This window comes from Dendropsophus ebraccatus, chromosome 5 (assembly GCF_027789765.1).
Source record: "Dendropsophus ebraccatus isolate aDenEbr1 chromosome 5, aDenEbr1.pat, whole genome shotgun sequence".
NCBI classification, from domain to species: Eukaryota; Metazoa; Chordata; class Amphibia; order Anura; family Hylidae; genus Dendropsophus; species Dendropsophus ebraccatus.
In genome coordinates this window covers 151,413,820-151,434,530 of record NC_091458.1, presented here as the reverse complement: position 1 = coordinate 151,434,530, position 20,711 = coordinate 151,413,820, and the positions used below count along the sequence as shown (strand labels likewise).

General features: G+C 47.6%; 1 protein-coding gene across 1 annotated transcript in view; it reads right to left on the bottom strand.

Annotated features, from left to right (window-relative positions):
• LOC138793230 (protein argonaute-4) overlaps window positions 1-9,665 on the bottom strand; it is a 33,863-nt gene extending 24,198 nt beyond the window's left edge. The window contains exons 1-3 of the mRNA XM_069971649.1: window positions 9,202-9,665; window positions 1,142-1,310; window positions 918-1,038 (exon numbers count right to left, since the gene is read on the bottom strand). Of these exons, the coding sequence (XP_069827750.1) occupies window positions 918-1,038; window positions 1,142-1,310; window positions 9,202-9,220 (309 nt within the window). The 5' untranslated portion in view covers window positions 9,221-9,665. The remainder of the gene's footprint in view (window positions 1-917; window positions 1,039-1,141; window positions 1,311-9,201) is intronic.
• Window positions 9,666-20,711: the final 11,046 nt, after the last annotated feature.

The following is a 20,711-nucleotide window of genomic DNA, read 5'->3' as shown; positions in this document are numbered from 1 at the left end:
CCCCCCGTTAGATCCCCCTATACTCACCTCATCCCGCCGGGTCCCGCTTCTGGAGGTGGTCAGGTCACGGAGATCTCAGCCGCTGCAGCCCGGCGCGCACACTGAGAGATGAGTCCAACACTCAGAGAATGACGGAGCGCTGGACTCTCCCGTCATTCTCTATGAGCGTTGGACTCATCTCTCAGCGCACGCCGGGCTGCAGCGGCTGAGATCGCTGTGACCCGACCATCTTCAGAAGCGGGACCCGGCGCGATGAGGTGAGTATAGGGGGTTCTAACGGGGGGTTGGGAGCCTGTCACCCCGGCACCGGGGGTGACAGGTTCCCCTTAAGTTCAAGTTCAGAAGAGTAAGCCTCATTAAAAGGCTAGCCAAGTGAAGCTGAAGTACTGAGTCAGACTGTATATGGTTGTCAAGTTGCAAGTTTCCATGTTGAACATTTTCAAACTAAGAAAAGAAAGGATCTAAAGGAGGAGGATGCTGCCGTGGCCTCTGCACACAGTAAGTCCCATGTAACATAACATTAATTTTACATGGTTTAAAATGTTGGCGACCAAATATTCTATTTGGCGCCTAAATTTTTCAGGTTAGGAGCCAATGGCTCCCAGGTAAATTTTTTAGTCTGGAGCCCTGTAGTACTAATGGGACAGATCATGTGACTGAGATTGAACTAAGCATGAGTGACCCAAGCTAGTGGATGCCTGGCTGGCCTTTACTTTACCAAGGGCAACAGGTTACGAAACAAAGCAGCACATGGTGATTAGCGAGTCTCTCTCTCGTTCTCAAATACATTTTTTTAAAGGTTTCATTTAACAATGCACTAGTATAGACCTAGTTTTCTTTGTGACACCACCCCTTTAAGTCTGCTTAATCCACAAAATGACATTTTATAGGGGGGGACAACCGAAAAAAAATCTTACCCTGTCTCTCCCAATGGGTAGTGGATGTGCAGTGTACATATTCCTTTTACCATCATATCCCGGCTGACGGTCTCCAAAGATCTGCATCTTGAAGTGTCGCACCATTGTATCAACCACCTCCCTATATGCAGATAGGAAAGGTTAAATGTAGCATACAAATTTCAGGGTAGTGAATAGAAAAGGAAAAAAAAAGAAAATATAAGCTAGTTCTAAAAATATTTTACCTGTTTACTCTTCTGGGTCTTTTCTCAGGTTTAATGTCCACATCGTAATGATAGACGTCAATTTTTGGTATCTGTACCTGGAAATGGTTTGCCAGAAGCCTGATAGGCTTTCCAAGGGTTCCCAAGCCAGGCCGCCGCGGAGGCTGGAAGAGGTTGGTCGGTGGAGGACCTAGGGATTAAAAAGTAAAATATTAAGATCCCTTAAGGTTTCATGGCATTTAAAAAGCAGAAGACAAGAGCAAAAGTTTTAGAAGCCCCCCACAAGGTAAGATTAGGTTCCCCATTTTCTACATAAGGGCAGCGATATATCAAAGTTTAAAGGGGCAAAAGGCCCTTTTAAGCTATAGGTATCTAAATTATATTTTGACAGCCTCTTCAATGGAATCAATAACTTTTTTGATTTGCCTAATTAGTAATGCGTTAAAGGGGTTGTCAATTTATTTATACTTGTCCCGTATCCTGTGGGTAGGGGACAAGCGAGATTGCGGAGTTGCGACCTCCAGGCCACCCAGGGATCTCTAGATAAAGCGCTCCGACTCCTTTATGCGGTTCCGTGCATGACCCGCAGCTCCATTCATTCTCTTTTGATCAGCCAAAGTAAAGCACTTGGTTCTTTCCAGTGGATCCAGAGAGAATGAATAGAACTGGGGGTCGTGTGCCAATCCGCGGCTCCATTTATAACAAAGGAGTCAGAATGCTGACCTCTGCAAACGCCTACTTGTCCCTGATCCACAGGATAGGGGACATCCAAGTTTGAATGGGCAAACTCTTTAAAATCTTGATACTATAAGAAAGGCCACCACCAATGCCGTTCCCAATTCTGATCAAGGGCAGACTACGCGCGCCCCCCCCCCCCCCCCCCCCCGCCGATACTAGCCATGCGGCGGCAGCAGCACCAATCACTAGAACCAAGACGTGCAGCTCTTCTATGCTTGAATACCCAGCAATGTCAAGAACAAGGTCCAAGTTTTCCATCAGAAAGAAGCGGCAGATGTGTCAGTACAGCAGCACAATGATATAAACAGTTTCAGAGCTCCCGGCATCATAATGAGTGATGATGAAAGGAGCAGAGAACTCTTCCTTAGGACATCGTTCATATTGATGTTCTGTGCACAGAACGTGTGAACGCCCCTTCTAGAGGCCCTTTTACAGGGGCGACTATCAAACGCTCCTTTGGGCGATAATCGCCCTGTGTAAAAGTGTCAGCGAAAACTCATGGCAGTAGTGGAAAAGGAATAAATGTCTGGCTAACATCCTCTCTAGAACACTTACTCCCTGTAACAAATCGCCATTAAACCAGTCGCCAGTCACACAGCAAAATAAATTGGGCCATATGGAAATCAAACATGCCCAATCCTGCCTAATTTCCTTACCCTATTCTACCAGGGGACAGTCAGAAGGTCCCCAAAAGGTAAAATATTACTTTCTAGTATTTAGCTGCAGTTTAGTAGATCTGCTCTTAAAGCAATATTGTATTTAGCTCCCCCCCCCTTCCCAAACCACAGATAACGTCTATCTGCAGAGCTGAAGTCCTTCCTGGTTGTGTGCTCCAAAATGTGCCCGATGCCTTGGTTGGGGTGGAAAATCTTTAATCTGCAGCAACCAAGTCAATGAGGCGTGGACTAGGGCGTCAGTGCCATAGGCCTGCTACGAGTCTACTTCCTTCTCTGCCCTCCTTATAGGTAATGCCCTCAAATATTAGTGTCTGAGGGCTTTACAGATGATGAGAAGGGTGGAGAAAAGGAGTTGTAGCAGGTCTAGGGCAGAGCACCCTAGGCCATGCCTCATTGGCTGCTCCGCATTATAGATTGTTGTTGCGCCAAACTGAGGCACCATGAATTTTGGATCACACGACAGGAAGGGACTTCAGCTCTGCAGTACCTGCTGTTTGGGAAGGGGGTAGCTGAATACAGTATTGCTTTAACTTTGGATTTAAAGACTTCATATAAAAAAAAGTCCCAACTAAACAGAGGATTGTAGGTGAACTGCACCAAGATGACTCTTAGGGTCCTATTCCACGGAGCGGTAATCGGCCCGATTCAGCCGATTATCCCTCTGTGGAATAGAGACAACGATCGTGTCATCGGCTGATCGTTTATTTAGGTTTAAACCTAAAATCGGGTGGAATAGCTATGCATGGCGGGCTACCGATTTCACAAGCACGATGCTTTACCCAAGCATGTTGCAGGTCTTCTCCTGCGCTCCTTCTTCCGGGACCACACGCAGCAGCTTCAGTGCTGCCTGTCTTAGCTCACAGACCGCTCAGCCAATCATTGGCCAGGACCGCCACGGCCAGTGATTGGCTAAGCGGTCTGTCAGCTCAGACAGGCTGCACCGAAGCTGCTGCTGTGCGCAGAAATGGGAGGAAGGAGCACAGAAGACCTACAACATGCTTAGGTAAAGTATGATGTTTAATCAATGGCTGCAAGGACATCGGTAACAATGTCCCTGCAGCCCTTGCTAAAGGAATATCAGGCTGTGTAATAGCAGATCGGCGCTCGTTTGCATTATTGATCGGGCCCCCATCGGCCCGTAGAATAGGACCCTTATATGAAAAAGCAGCTTTACAGGGTGCAGAACATGCTGCGATCCTGCTGCATTTACTTCATGCGATTATCGCTAATACAATGTGAATAAGCACCCTAAAAGCCACAATTATATAGAGTGGATTAAAATTAAAACCAACTTCCACATTAAACTAGTGACGGAGTACTGCAGAGAAGTGACAAGCCGTCCGCAAGCAGCCCACCCTATCGGCTGCTGATCTGACAGGCTGTGGGCTTTCTATGCAATTCGTTTTCACATCACGACCTACTCAAAGACCGCTGAACTGACTGGGAAAATGTGGCTATTACAAGTGTGGAGTAAAATGGCTTCTTGGCAGCTACATGCTATTTTAGCCACCTGTTCACATGAGTATATCCTTAACTTGGCCGCCTGCTGAGACCAATCTGAAAGCTTTCCCCGAACGGCCACCTAACGCACTGCTCCAAGCTATTTATAACTACATGAATGGTTCCTCAAGTTAAAGCCGTTCACCATCCTGACATGATCAAGTGGACCAAATGTTTCTCCGCACAAGCTTCCACTAAGCAATGTGAGGCCTTGTCAATAAGTTCACTAGAAGGTAAAATGTTATAGCTGTACTGTCCAGACCAATAGCAGATATGATAGTATTGTGATTAACCCCTTTATGACCAGGCTAATTTTTTTTTTTCTTGCACAAATTTTTTCCTCTGTGCTTAAAAGGCCATACAGCTTTCATTTTTCACCTACAAACCCATATGAGCTTTTTAGCGACACCAATTGTTCTTTGCAATGACAATTTTTTCCAAAAAATATACTAGGAAGCTGAAAATTTTGCCTGGATAAATTGAAAAAAAAAAAGAAGTAGTTTTATATTTCGGAAATGTCTTCTTTACACCCTGTGGTAAAACAGACATGTTAACCATGCTCAAGTTAGTACAATAACAATGGCAATTTATAACTTATTCCATTAGATTTAGAAAATTTAACTTTTTAATCAATGTATTTAATATACTGTAACTTCTTTTCTGGTCTATGGGGCTGAATTTACAGTAATAAAGTAGAAAGTCCAGCGAAACATTTTATTAAAGTATTGTTTTACCCCCCAGAAGTTTTACAAATCACCAAAATACACCAATTACAGGAAAGGCTTATAAAGTGCTTTTTTCCATGCACGTACTACTGCATCAAGGTTTCACTTCCTGGATAACATGGTGATGTCACATCCTGGATAACATGGTGATGTCACAACCCAACTCCCAGAGCTGTGCGGGCTGTGGCTGTTGGAGAGGATAATGGCAGGGGGACACTGAGGGACACTGAGCATCCCCCTGCCATCATCCTCTCACTCAGCCACAACCGCACAGCTCTGGGAGTCGGGTCGTGACATCACCATGTTATCCAGGAAGTGACATCACCATGTTATCCAGGAAGTGAAGCCTTGATGCAGTAGTAAGTGCAGGGGAAAAAAAGCACTTTATGTGCATTTCCCGTAATAAGTGTATATTGGTGATTTGTATAACTTTTGGGGGGCAATACAATATTTTAATAAAAATTTTCGCCGACTTCTCCTTTAAGTGCTTAGTTATCTCTGCAATCCACTCATCACCCAGCTGCCTTATAACCCATGGCCGTTCTATGCAGCGGAACCGGCCGATGCTCAAGTCAGATCAGATTGTGGGTAAAGAATCGCTTTAACTACAAATCATATATACAACATTTAGCACATCTTCAGGATGGGCCATGTGTTTTGCCTGATGTCACAGTTTAACCATCAGGGGGATGGGGGGGTACAAAAGGAATTAAGGAGAAACACCTATAGCCAGACCTGAACCAGAGACTCTGGCAAGGGACCAGCATTTATTAGTGAGCATGCGACCCAATAGACACCTGTAGTAAGACAGCGGTGGATTCTCTGCCAAGGGGTTGAATAGGTTGTGCTACATTCAGAGAGGACTGTGTTAAAGGGATTATCCAGGCTTAGAAAAACATGGTTGCTCCAGTTGGGATGGGGTTTTGCAACTCTTCACGGATGAAATAGGTGAGTAATGAGCACATGTGACAGACTGGAGACGCCATGGAGAACGTTGGTCCAGCATGGTCTTCCAGCATGACCGGTTTGGCGATGGGTCAGTAATGGTGGTGGGGATTTCTTTGGGGGACCGTACAGCCTTCCATTTGTTAGCCAGAGGTACCCTACCTGCAATTAAGTACCAGGATGAGATACTCAGGCTATGTGCAAACTATGGAATCCGGGTGGATAACACACGGCTCCCCCGTGCGCCTTTCAGTCTGTCCCATAGACTTTTTCTATGGCCAGGCAGATTCGGCAATCCGCCTGAGGAGTGAACCTGTTCATTCTTCGGGCGGACAGCGAATTTTCACCATACTTCTCCTTTAACGACGTTAATTGAGATGGTAATACCTCTTTAAAGTGTACTTGTTAATAATAATAAATAATTAAAAAAAAAAAAAAAAAAACTTGCATGTCTCTTAGGGTTTGTTCACAGTAATCAGGCGGAATTCTGTGGCAGAGTCTATTCTTTGAGCAGAGAGCGGAGGCAGTGTAGGAGCTCGCGCTCTCCCATAGACGGGCTAGGGCACACTGAGGCAGGGGGAATTCTGCCTGATTTACTCAATGTGAACATACCCTTACACATCAGAAGTTTTTAGTCTGGGTCAGTAAAACAAGCAAACTACTACCCAGAGGAGCACTCCTCTCCCCACTCAGACCTAGATGGCCCCATAGACTTGCATTAAGGGCCCTATTCCACCGGACGATTATCGTTCAGATTATCGTTAAATCGTTCGAATCTAAAAGATAATCGTTCGGTTAAAATGCAGTTAATGATTAATGACCGAACGAGAAATCGTTGATCGCTTTATGAGACCTGGACCTATTTTTATCGTTGCTCGTTCGCAAATCGTTCGCATAAGACATCGTTCAGTCGTTCACAATAGATACTAACGCAATAGCGAATAAAAAGCAAAGGATAACGATCGCAATTACGATCATAAGTACCGATTATCATTCCATGGAAATGAGTGAACATTTTCAGGTCTTTCGCAATAGCGGTCGTTTGAGATCGTTAATCGTTAACGATTATGCAAACGATAATCGTCCGGTGGAATAGGGCCCTAAGACTCCATCTAGCTCACCTGATACAGAGCTAGAAGTGAACGCATTAAGCAAGTTCTTATCCCAAAAGATCAAAACTTTGGATATTTCTGACATCAAAAGTTGGCAACAGTATTTTTAATTCCTTCCTACTACAAGAGTACTGTAGCAAAACTGTTTTTCTTATAATTTACAAGAAAAGGGTATGTTCACAGGGAGAATTCCATGGCAGAACTTTCTGCTGCGGAATCCCGCCTGCCTGTGTGACACTGCTTCTCTACGGGAAAGCGCACGCTCCTCCACTGCTGCTCTCCACTTAATGAAGTGACATGTCACTTCATTGACTGGAGAACGGCAGCAGAGGAGCGCACGCTCTCCCATAGACAGGCTATGGCACACTGAGGCAGGCGGGATACCGTCCGATTTACTCAATGTGAACTTACCCAAAGCATACCCTCCTACCCTGATCCCCTAAAGTTGCCATTCTAAAGGTCCCCCAATCTATAGTGTATGGGAGTCTCCTGAGACTCCACCAACAGATGGTGGAGATAGAGAATGGGGGTGTGATCGAATTTCACTGCCCCCCCCCCCCAAAAAAAAAAAGTCTGTCTGTGGTTGACCCCTCTCCACAGAAGGCTTGGAACATTCTGCTGTGCCAAACGTTCATGTGTACGGGACTGATGGAAGATAAACATCAGACAATAATGGTGACCTGCCTTGGTCTGCATTCACACGTTCCATAACACTGTCCATGGCCCCGGATCAGTGAGTATGGATGGACAATTTTAGGAACCGTTAAAGTAAATGCAGCCATTCACATAATCCAAGCCGCGACCCCAACCGCGATCTGCCCGGCAAAAAAAATAGGGCAGGTTCTAGTGCGGATCGCGGCACTGATTCCCCCTCACTACATCCTTCTGTCATAAAAGTGCATATTGTGCTCTCCTGTCATTGCATCTCACTACTCACCTACTCCACCGTGCTGGCCGGCTTACTTGTTCACCAGAAGTGGCCTGGACTACTATACCTTCTCCTGGCAGCGTAGTCCAGGCCACTTCCTGTGAGCGTGTGTAAGCTGGCCCGGCACAGGGGAATAGGTGAGTAGTCAGATGCGATAACAGGAGCGCACATTATGTACTCCCATCATATCTTCTGCTGGACGGCAGGGGGGTCCGTGCCGGATGGCTGCACTGCTAGGGGGTCCTTGCTGCGATCCTCCTCCGGATCACGGCAGGGATCGTGTGAATGAGGCCTCAGTGACTGGCCATGTCCTGCAGAGGAAGCAGTGGGAACCTTGTGCTCTTACAACAGCTGCTGCAGCGGATGGGGGCAGACAAGTTTATTTTTCAAATCGATTTAAAAAAACGATTACTGAAACCCAATTAGCTACGACTACGTCACCTGGTTCCAGACTAATATTGATTAGATTAACGGATTTCAGGAAGGAGGGAATGCTGCTTCAACTACTCCGTCATACATCCGACAAGACGCAGAATCCACTCTCCCTCCCTAACAGAGGAACAGCAGCAGAGGACACCAGCGGGTCACATAAGGTAATGACCCCGCATGTATCAGACAACGACGCAACGATGGACATATAAGTTGCTCAGTTCCCAGTAATACACCAGTTCTTCCAGTAAGGGGAGGGCGCAGCTACAAGGAAGTACTAGGGGAAACACAAACACACACACACTTCTTGCGCACCAACATTGAGTAACTCCAGGGTGAGGTGTGCAGCACAATGAGGGGCAAGATCAGCTCTTCTCCCCACACATTCTCCGCTCTTCGCCCCACACATTCTCCGCTCTTCGCCCCACACATTCTCCGCTCTTCGCCCCACACATTCTCCGCTCTTCGCCCCACACATTCTCCGCTCTTCGCCCCACACATTCTCCGCTCTTCTCCCCACACATTCTCCGCTCTTCCCCCCACACATTCTCCGCTCTTCTCCCCACACATTCTCCGCTCTTCCCCCCACACATTCTCCGCTCTTCCCCCCACACATTCTCCGCTCTTCCCCCCACACATTCTCCGCTCTTCTCCCCACACATTCTCCGCTCTTCTCCCCACACATTCTCCGCTCTTCTCCCCACACATTCTCCGCTCTTCTCCCCACACATTCTCATACACAGCCATGTAAAGGTCCCATTGAGCTGCTATGGAGACACAGTAATGCAGGCAGTACTCCCCGGCCCCCTGCCCACGGTGTGCCCGCCGCCGCCGCAGCCCTTTAAACGTGCCCGGGCGGCCGTGCCCACACACACACACACGGTGGGCCGCCCTTACAGATCACGGTCTCCAGTCAGGGCCAGCCCCGGCCGTACGCCCCCATCTGGAGCTCTCGATCAAATCCGACCTGGCTCAGGTGAGGCCTACCCACCCCGGGCCTGGCCCGAACCTTCACGGCAGCACTTACCGGGCCCCACCGCCTCCATCTCCGCAGCGGTCCTCTCCGGGAGTCTCTTTTTCTCCGGAATATTTGCTCCGGGTGGGGGTCCCTCCACGGACGGAATCGGGTCGGGGGGAAGGGATGAAGCCACCGAACGACGGGGGGCGCTTCAGCTGTCGAGGGAAGTGGCGCAGCCCAGCGCCCAGCGGCGTGCCGGAGAAGGGGCTGTGTTGCCGGGGAAACACGGAGGGGGGGGGGGGACGATAGAGTCGCTGATCAGCTGTGCTCGTACGGCGACACCGAAGACGGAGGAGACTGGGGACCGAGCATGGAGAGCGAGCACGCGCGCTGGGGAGGCGGGGGCGAGCAGTGAGAGCGCGCGCGGGGAGGAGGCGGAGAGGAGTGGGCGAGGGTAGCGGCACCTCCACATTGTGTGCTGCCGGCCGGCCACCTGTACCGGGCAAACACGTCACAAACCCGCTGCTTAGTACACAATCGAAATGGCTTCCATAGTCTAGTTTAATAGGTGGTAGGTTTCTACTAAAGAGACCCTGTTCTCGCCTGTAGCAGCGTCAGGAGGGTCCCTCACAGGTTACCTCATAAATACCAGACAAAGTAGTGCGACATCCGTGACAGAAACTCGACGCATTCGGTACGGTCCATCAGGAGTATTTAGGCTCCTATTAGAATTAGGGCCCTATTACACAGGATGATCATCATATATAGTTTGAATTACAACTATATTTTGTATGTATGCGGAAAACAATCGAAAAAATTATCATATTTTAAAATCGTTAATTCTTAGCTGTATGTACACATCATTCCTTTTTTTGCTGTGTAAGGGAGTAAGGGCCCTATTCCACCGGACGATTATCGTTTGCATAATCGTTAACGATCTCAAACGACCGCTATTGCGAAAGACCTGAAAACGTTCACTCATTTCCATGGAACGATAATCGCTACTTATCGTAATTGCGATCGTTTTTTATTCGCTATTGCGTTCATATCTACTGCGAACAACCTAACGACGTCTTATTCAATGCGAACGATTTGTGAAAGAGCAATGATAAAAATAGGTCCAGGTCTTATAAAGCGATCAATTTCTCGTTCCGTCGTTAATCGTTAACTGCATTTCAACCGAACAATTATCGCTTAGATTCGAACGATTTAACGATAATCGTCCGGTGGAATAGGGCCCTAAAGAAGGCGGATAGCCGAAACGTACGTCGGGGTGGGGGCTGCCGGTGGACACATTACGTCATCTTTACTTTGGTAATAAACCTGTACTAGCACATTGGCACCTTATATTTATTATTCTTATTAATAACATATGCGTGTATGTTCTTCTGACTCCAGTAGATAGAGTATCATTATTACTATGTATATTACACCTTATGTGGCCCACTTGTATTACCCCCTGCTTGTATGTTCGTTGCCGTTTCTTTAAATATTTTTTCCAGTGGTGATTCATTGCTTCTTCCTGTTCTTCTGTCTATAAGCATGTTTTTAAGTAATAAATCAACATGAAAAATCTTTAAGTTTGAGGTTCAGTTGTTTCTTTATCGGTTTGCCTGTATACTACAGGTGTACAGGTACCCCAAGCCATACAGTACAGGTATATAGGACTCTCCCCACCAACTCTACACTACAGGTATACAGGACCCCCAAACAATACACTACAGGTATATAGCACCTCCACCTACTATACACTACAGGTATACAGGAGCCCCCCCCCCCAAACTATACAGTGCAGATATACAGCCCCCCCCCCCAACTCTAAACTACAGATATACAGCACCTTCACTAACTATATACTACAGGTATACAGGATCCCCAAACTATACACTACAGGTATACAGGACTCCCCAACTATACACTACAGGTATACAGGACGCCCGAACTATAAACTACAGGTATCCAAGACCCTCAAACTATAAACTACAGGTATACAGGACCTCCACCAACTATATAACCAGGCTGTATATAACACATCCAATTTTTCTTGCCTCGGGTGCTGCTAACCCACACACAGCACTTCTGCGCATTAGGTGTGGGCACAGCAGGGGACATTATTACTGTATGGAGGGCACAGCAGGGGACATTATTACTGTATGGAGGGCACAGCAGGGGGCATTATTACTGTATGGAGGGCACAGCAGGGGACATTATTACTGTATGGAGGGCACAGCAGGGGACATTATTACTATATGGAGGGCACAGCAGGGGACATTATTACTGTATGGAGGGCACAGCAGGGGACATTATTACTGTATGGAGGGCACAGCAGGGGACATTATTACTGTATGGAGGGCACAGCAGGGGACATTATTACTGTATGGAGGGCACAGCAGGGGACATTATTCCTATATGTGGGCACAGCAAGGGACATTATTCCTATATGGAGGGCACAGCAGAGGGCATTATCACTATATGAGGGCACAGCAGGGGGCATTATTACTATATGAGTGTACAACAGGGGGCATTATTACTATATGAGGGCACAGCAGGGGGCATTATTACTATATGAGGGCACAGCAGGGGGCATTATTACTATAAGACGGCACTGCGGGGGGGCATTATTACTATATGGGCACAGCAGGGGGACATTACTATATGGGGGGCACAGCAGGGGCAGTATTACTATATGGGGGGCACAGCAGGGGCAGTATTACTATATGGGGGGCACAGCAGCAGGGAACAATATTACTATATAGGAACATAGGGACTTTATAATTACTTGGGGGCACAGGAGGGGATCCTACATACAGGGGGCAACCCACATTCCAAATCACACCAAAAAGTGGAATGACTACTGTTTGGAACCTTATGGGTTGGAATAAGGGAAGGAAGTTGAAGGAAATGTGTGGAGCCCAGGGCCGTTTCTAGCACCGTGCAGGCCGGGCCACTGCACGGGGCGCTGACAGCTAGGGGGCGCCCTCCCTCACCACACACAGCAGCAGTTACATTGCGCACAGGGAAGCAGGCCCGGACTTCAGAGCGCCCCCACACACAGTACCTGGCTCCTGGGGGCTCCTTTGTGGCCTGTGACTAAAGGGAAGAGGATAGAGGAGGCAGCAAGGACTCCTCCACATTCCCCCACGGCTCTGCAGAGCATCCAGCACAGGCAGCAGCTCCTGTGTGATGGCGTCTCCTCCCCCGACCCGGCCTGGACACAGATGAAGAGAAGCTTCCTGTAAGTGCTGCTGCTGTCTGGAAGGAGGGGGGGGGGGTCGCTGTGGGGGATCAGCAGTACAGTGTTGGGGTGTATGTGATTGGGGTGGGGGAGCAGGGTGATGGTCAGCTTCATACCCCACAGTCTGTACTTTATCTTCCTTCTAACTTCCTTTCCCCTTAGCTCACAAGGCTCTGCAGCTTCAGTCGGGAGGAGGGGGTGGGGAGGGTTAGTGGCATAGGACCTCTGCCTGATTTAACCCTTCCTAGACTGCACCCTGCTACAAAAAGTTACTCCACTATATTTGTGTGTAAAGAGTCCAATGTGCAAGGGTATGTGTGATGATCTATGGTAAGTATAGTGTGCTGTGTATGTGTGATGATCTATGTTATGTATAGTGTGCTGTGTATGTGTGATATTCTATGGTATGTATAGTGTGCTGTGTATGTGTGATGATCTATGTTATGTATAGTGTGCTGTGTATGTGTGATATTCTATGGTATGTATAGTGTGCTGTGTATGTGTGATGATCTATGTTATGTATAGTGTGCTGTGTATGTGTGATATTCTATGGTATGTATAGTGTGCTGTGTATGTGTGATATCCTATCTTATGTATAGTGTGCTGTGTATGTGTGATATCCTATGTTATGTATAGTGTGCTGTGTATGTACGATATCCTATGTTATGTATAGTGTGCTTCTATGCTCTATGTATGTACGATATCCTATGGTGTGTATAGTGTGCTGCTATGCTCTTTGTATGTATGATATCCTATGGCAGGGGTCCTCAACTGGCGGACCACGGTCCGAACCCGGACCGCGGAGGCCAGCTGTCCCGACCCCTGGTCAGACCTCCAAACCGCCCCGGATCCGGTCCGTCCCGGGGCGGTTAGTTGGTGCCGCTGCCCACTGCACTGCCTCCCGCCCCATAGACGTACTGTCCTTAGATGTCAGTACGCCTGTGGGGCTGGGGGCAGTGTCAGTCCGGCCCCCGGCTGATACGCGCTCTGTAGGGATGTCCCGGGGATTCCCCAGCAGAGGGCCCACCACAGACCTCAGTGTACGCTGCCGGCCTGTCCTTCCCGGAAGTGCAGGCCGGCGGCGTACGCTGAGATCACTGATGCGCGCTCTTCTGGGGAATCCCCGGGACATCCCTACAGAGCGCGTATCAGCCGGGGGCCGGACCGACGGGAAGAGAAGAAGACAGCCGCAGCGGGGAACGAGGTGCTAGGTGAGTTGTTTTTGTTATTTTTTTTTTCTGTCTGGGGGGCATCTACAAGGGGAGAGCGCACAGGTGGACTATATACTACAGGGGGGACCTCACAGGGGGCTATATACTACTGAGGGGGCTATATACTACTGGGGGGAGCGCACAGGGGGTTATATACTACAGGGGGGACCTCACAGGGGGCTATATACTACTGAGGGGGCTATATACTACTGGGGGGAGCGCACAGGGGGCTATATACTACAGGGGGGACCTCACAGGGGGCTATATACTACTGAGGGGGCTATATACTACTGGGGGGAGCGCACAGGGGGCTATATACTACATGGGGGACCTCACAGGGGGCTATATACTACTGAGGGGGCTATATACTACTGGGGGGAGCGCACAGGGGGTTATATACTACAGGGGGAAAGCACAAGGGGGGCTATATACTACTGGGGGGACCTCACAGGGGGCTATATACTACTGGGGTGAGCACAGGGGCGCTATATACTACTGGGGGGACCTCACAGGGGGCTATATACTACAGAGGGACAGCGCACGGGGGGCTATATACTACAGGGGGGAGCTCACAGGGGGGCTATATACTACAGGGGGGAGCTCACAGGGGGGCTATATACTACTTGGGGGGAGCTCACGGGGGCTATATACTACTTGGGGGGAGCTCACGGGGGCTATATACTACTGGGGGGAGCTCACAGGGGGCTATATACTACAGGGGGAGAGCACAGGGGGGCTATATACTACTGGGGGGAGCTCACAGGGGGCTATATACTACAGGGGGAGAGCGCACAGGGGGGCTATATACTACTGGGGGGAGCTCACAGGGGGCTATATTCTACAGGGGGAGAGCGCACGGGGAGGCTATATACTACTGGGGGGAGCTCACAGGGGGCTATATACTACAGGGGGAGAGCGCACAGGGGGGCTATATACTACTGGGGGAGCAACAGGGGGCTATATACTACTGAGGGAGAGCGCACAGGGGGGGGCTATACACTACTGGGGGAGCAACAGGGGGGCTATATACTACCAGGGCAGTCACCCCCTTTGTACCTAATATCAAAGGCCTGGTGAGAGAAAAAAATGACAGTTTTCCCGCTAATAAGCAGCAATTCTGTATATAAATAGTTGAACGTTTGTGACAAAGTAACAAAACACGTTTCCTACTGATGTTCAGCTCGGACCTTCACCTGACAATAGACCCCGGTAAGTGGACCTTCACTTAAAGTTGTTGAGTACCCCTGTCCTATGGTATGTATAGTGTGCTGCTATGCTCTATGTATGTGTGATATCCTATGGTATGTATAGTGTGCTATGTATGTGTGATATCCTATGTTATGTATAGTGTGCTGCTATGCTCTATATACTGCCTCCCAGAGGGTCACACAATAGTATATACTGCCTCCCAAAGGGTCACACAATAGTATATACTGCCTCCCAGAGGGTCACACAGTAATATATACCGCCCCACAAAGGGTCACACAGTAATATATACCGCCCCACAGAGGGTCACACAGTAATATATACCGCCCCACAGAGGGTCACACAGTAATATATACCGCCCCACAGAGGGTCACACAGTAATACACAAGATATACCACCTCATAGAGGGTCACACAGTAATACACAAGATATACCACCTCCCAGAGGGTCACACAGTAATATATACCACCTCATAGAGGGTCACACAGTAATACACAAGATATACCGCCTCACAGAGGGTCACACAGTAATACACAAGATATACCACCTCCCAGAGGGTCACACAGTAATATATATACCACCTTATAGAGGGTCACACAGTAATACACAAGATATACTGCCTCACAGAGTGTCACACAGTAATATACAAGATATACCACCTCCCAGAGGGTCACACAGTAATATATACCACCTCATAGAGGGTCACACAGTAATACACAAGATATACCGCCTCACAGAGGGTCACACAGTAATATATACCGCCCCACAGAGGGTCACACAGTAATATATACCGCCCCACAGAGGGTCACACAGTAATACACAAGATGTACCACCTCAGAGGGTCACACAGTAATACACAAGATGTACCACCTCAGAGGGTCACACAGTAATACACAAGATATATCGCCTCACAGAGGGTCACACAGTAATATACAAGATATACCACCTCCCAGAGGGTCACACAGTAATAAACAAGATATATCGCCTCACAGAGGGTCACACAGTAATATACAAGATATACCACCTCCCGGAGGGTCACACAGTAATACACAAGATATATCGCCTCACAGAGGGTCACACAGTAATATATACCACCTCACAGAGGGTCACACAGTAATACACAAAACATACTGCCTCACAGAGGGTCACACAGTAATACACAAGATATACCACCTCATAGAGGGTCACACAGTAATACACAAGATATACCACCTCCCAGAGGGTCACACAGTAATACACAAGATATACCACCTCATAGAGGGTCACACAGTAATATATACCACCTCATAGAGGGTCACACAGTAATACACAAGATATACCACCTCACAGAGGGTCACACAGTAATATATACCACCTCACAGAGGGTCACACAGTAAAATATAACACCTCATAGAGGGTCACACAGTAATACACAAGATATACTGCCTCACAGAGGGTCACACAGTAATATATACCACCTCATAGAGGGTCACACAGTAAAATATAACACCTCATAGAGGGTCACACAGTAATACACAAGATATACCACCTCATAGAGGGTCACACAGTAATACACAAGATATACCGCTTCACAGAGAGTCACACAACAGTATATACCGCCTCACAGAGGGTCACACAACAGTATATACAGCCTCACAGAGGGTCACACAACAGTATATACAGCTTCACAGAGGATCACACAATAATATACAAGAGATACCGGGGGGGGGCGCTATATTTCAGAGTCGCCCTGTTGCCAAAATGGCCTAGAAACTGCCCTGGTGGAGCCTAAGATGTTTCTCTCGCAGGTTCTGACGAGATGAATTGTAGTTGAAAGAAAACATCATGGTGGTCTGGGACGGACAGAGGAAAAGGGAAAGTGACGCCTCAGATCAAAGAAGACGTCACCTGTGAGTCACTGAATAACGTTTCTTTTGTATTTTTTTAGAACATTATTCATTAGGGGTGCCCAGGGGTAGAATAAAAGGTTAGCCATAATACTCACAGTGCTTCTCCCTAGCAAAATCCCCCCCATTAACTGATCCATGTCTTTCTACACGTTCAAAAATCATTGGCCACTGGCCATGCATCGATTCGTTTAATAGTGATGTGCGACTGATGGCTGTTTGAGCCTTATAATAGGCTCTGTAAGTGAACGCCTATCTAGCAGAACGGCGCTGCTTACCCAGGATATAAGACTATTTAATATGGCCCTAACACAGAAAGTGCTCGGTTTTCACATTGCGTTAGTAAGGTCCTCTCCTGTCTCTAGGGCCTGGAATCTTCCTCTGGACTGCAGCCTCTTGTGATCATATGCACAACAGAGGAGGATGCTAAGCCACACAGCCAGGAGTGAGGAGGGATCTGTGCTCAGTCACCTACAGTAAACTGGCATCTGTATAGATCACGGTTTTTTTTTGGGGGGGGGGGGGGGGGGGCGCTCAACAAGATTGTCGCCCGGGGTCTCCACCAACCTTAATCCTGCCCTGTACCCAGTGCTGAAAGAACCCAGACACTCCGCACAGGTAATTGCCATGGCTGCTTCATTTAAAAAAAAAAAATATTCAGAGATATTATTCATTAGACAACTCTAATCGCTGCTCATGTGTAATTTTTCTTCCTGAAACAAATACACTTTTCCTCAGGTCAGAATCCACTTTTGGGCCTAATATAAAACCTTTACTAATCAAAGACTTACAGACCAAAAATAACCAATGTAACCAAAGGCAAATTACGTATGAAACAAGTGGAACTAAACTGAGATGTGTGCCTCTTAAAGGGGTAGTGCGGCGCTAAACCACTATTCACTATATAACACACATTACAAAGTTATACAACTTTGTAATGTATGTTATGTTAGTGAATGGCCCCCTTCCCCGTGTTCTCCCCCACCAACGCTAGACCCGAAGTGTAGTGCTCTATACTCACCTGATCCGTGTCCACCCCCGTCCGCCATCTTGTGACAATGATGTCATCTTCGGGCGGGCGGCCGAACCACTCCGACCGTCCCTCTGCCGCGTCATCAACTGCGATTGGCTGGGCAAAGCTGCCAATCGCGGCTGAGCAGCTGATGACGCGGCAGATGGCGGCCGTCACGAGGGACGGTCTGAGCGGTTCGACCGGACGCCCAAAGATGACATCATTGTCACAAGATGGCTGACGAGGGTCGACACGGATCAGGTGAGTATAGAGCACTACACTTCCGGGTCTAGTGTGGGTTGGGGGAAACACGGGGAAGGGGGCCATTCACTAACATAGCATACATTACAAAGTTGTATAACTTTGTAATGTGTGTTATGCCTTATTCACACGTCAGTATATTTTTCCAATCCACAAGTTTCAGTCAGTAACAATCTGCAAATTCAGTCCGTATTGCATCCGTAAAAAATACGGACCCCATAGAGTTGTATTGGGTGTGTCAGTTACTGTCCGTACTAGGGCCTGTCCTTTTTTTGCGGAATGGATTGCAGCCCAGTACACAACACGGATGTGTGTATGGGTCCATTGAAATACATTGGTCCTATTTTTCTGCGGATCCGCAACTGCGGACAGGAACAGGATGTGTAAATAGGGCGTTATTTAATGAATAATTGCTTACTGCCGCACTACCCCTACTGCCGCACAACCCCTTTAAAGGGGTTGGCCACTTTGAAAGAGACAGCCAGTAGATATAGTTGCACTACCCCTACTGCCGCACAACCCCTTTAAAGGGGTTGGCCACTTTGAAAGAGACAGCCAGTAGATATAGTTGCTGCCCTTTTTTTCCCTTTGTGTTTAAAAGGCCATAGCGCTTGCATCTTTTCACCTGTTACACCATCCGTTACACCATTGTACTTTGCAATGACAGACTATTTTTCCATAAAATATACTGTGAAACCGGGAAAAACTTGTGCAGTGAAATATTTTATTTTTTTTTATTTGCAGGAGGGGGGCTTTATTTTATTTTACAGCTTTCCAAAAAAATTTTTAAAACCTCTTAGAATAAAAAAAAGCCATCAAAATGCTCTATTCTGATCCTTATAACACATTCTTTGGTCGGTGGGGCCATTAGTCTTTTTTTGCGCAATGATCTCTACTTTTTATGTGTAGCTTGCTTGCGTAGAAGACTTTTTGATCACTTTATTTGGATTATTCTAGATAGGATTCAACAAAATCTGCAATTTTATGGTTTATAGATTTTTTGCTCTTACACTATTTACTAGTATGGGAAATACTTTGGGCAATGCCGCACACAAAGATTTATAAAATGGGAAAAGGGGGTGATAAACTTAATATGGGAAGAGATTTTTTTTAATTATTTTTATACTAATTTGACTGCTATGAGCAATAACGTGATTGCTCATAGGGATCAATGCAGTACCTATGCACTGCATTGATCAGTATTTTCCGTGCTCAATGGATTCAGGCTCCTAAATGGAGCCAGAAGCAATTGCCAAGCTATAGGCCTCATCCGGTAAGTATGACTTATTACCCCCCTGCAAGCTATCACATTATGGTGGTGGTGGGGATCTGGGGGAAGGCTTTAACAAACCATTTAAATGCTACTCTGTTTTGATAGTAGCATTTTAATGGTTAATTAGCCACAGTCACCGACTGCTATCCGCAGCATAGTACAGAAGTAAGCCCTTTCTGTACCCCCTTAACGGCACCAACGTAGCTTGATGTCATAATGCATTAAGCGGTTAAAGGCACCATAAACTAGTTACAGAAGCTGGACAGAATGATGCATCACTTACATTGTTCTGTGCAGCTGATCCGGAGATCTCCTCCTGAATAACATGGACAATAAGTAGTCCTCTCCATTATGCGTGTGTGCTGAATAGTCCTGGCAGATATCATAGATATAGATACATTATTTTTTTATTCTGTGTATAGGTAGACAGCTGTCAATCAGCAGTCCGTTACTCTAAATATTCAGTGTTCTCAGTGAAAGAAATTAAAGGGCACTCCAACCTTTGCTACTTTACATCCCAACTTCAACACATTCCATCTCCAAAACATTATGGTGCTAGAAATCAGCTTCCCTCTGTAGCAGTGACCAAGAGACTATGCCCGATGCAGGCACATCTTAGGGTATATGTTCACACTACGGAATACGCTCAGAGACTTAGAGCAGAGGCCGTATTGCCCTGGCAGCTGCTGAGCCAAGTAGGTCGCAGCTAACAGTACAGAGTATTGCAGCAGATTTCACCAAGAAACCTTCAGCGCGAAATCTGCTGCGATTCAGTTCTCAGAATAAAACTTACTTGTCCCCTATCCACAGGACCCCTATGGAGCCTCTGGAGAGAGAATAGTACAGCACTCAGCTTTTCTGGTGGCTGCATAGAGAATAAATAGAGTCGCGGGTAACGCTACTACTGCCAGAAGATTAAAGGGAACCTGTCACCCCCGGTGCCGGGGTGACAGGCTCCCGACCCCCCGCTGGGGCACCCTATACTCACCTGATCCCGCCGGGTCCCGCTTCTGGAGGTAATCGGATGACTGAGATATGAGCGCCCGAAGCGCGCGCTCCTCAGATGAGTCCAACGCTCATAGAGAATGACAGGCGAGTCCGACGCTCCTTCATTCTCTATGAGCGTTGGACTCATCTGAGGAGCGCGTGCGCTGGGCGCTCATATCTCAGTCACCCGACCACCTCCAGAAGCGGGACCCGGCGGGATCAGGTGAGTATAGGGGGCTCCAGCAGGGGTCGGGAGCCTGTCACCCTGGCACGGGGGGTGAAGGGTCCTCTTTAAGCAAGCATGGATACAACTACACCAGATAAGTCCTATTGAATCAGAATAGAGGTCATACACGCTAACTCACCCAGAAACGTTGCTAAAAAAGGTTCCTTCGACCCATGCAAGTGTTACAGCAATCAGCGGAGTAGCGGTAAAAAAGTCCAATTCTTGGCTGATCACATTTTTGTGCGGGTTTTAAGTTTTTAAGTTTATAGCCATTAATTACAC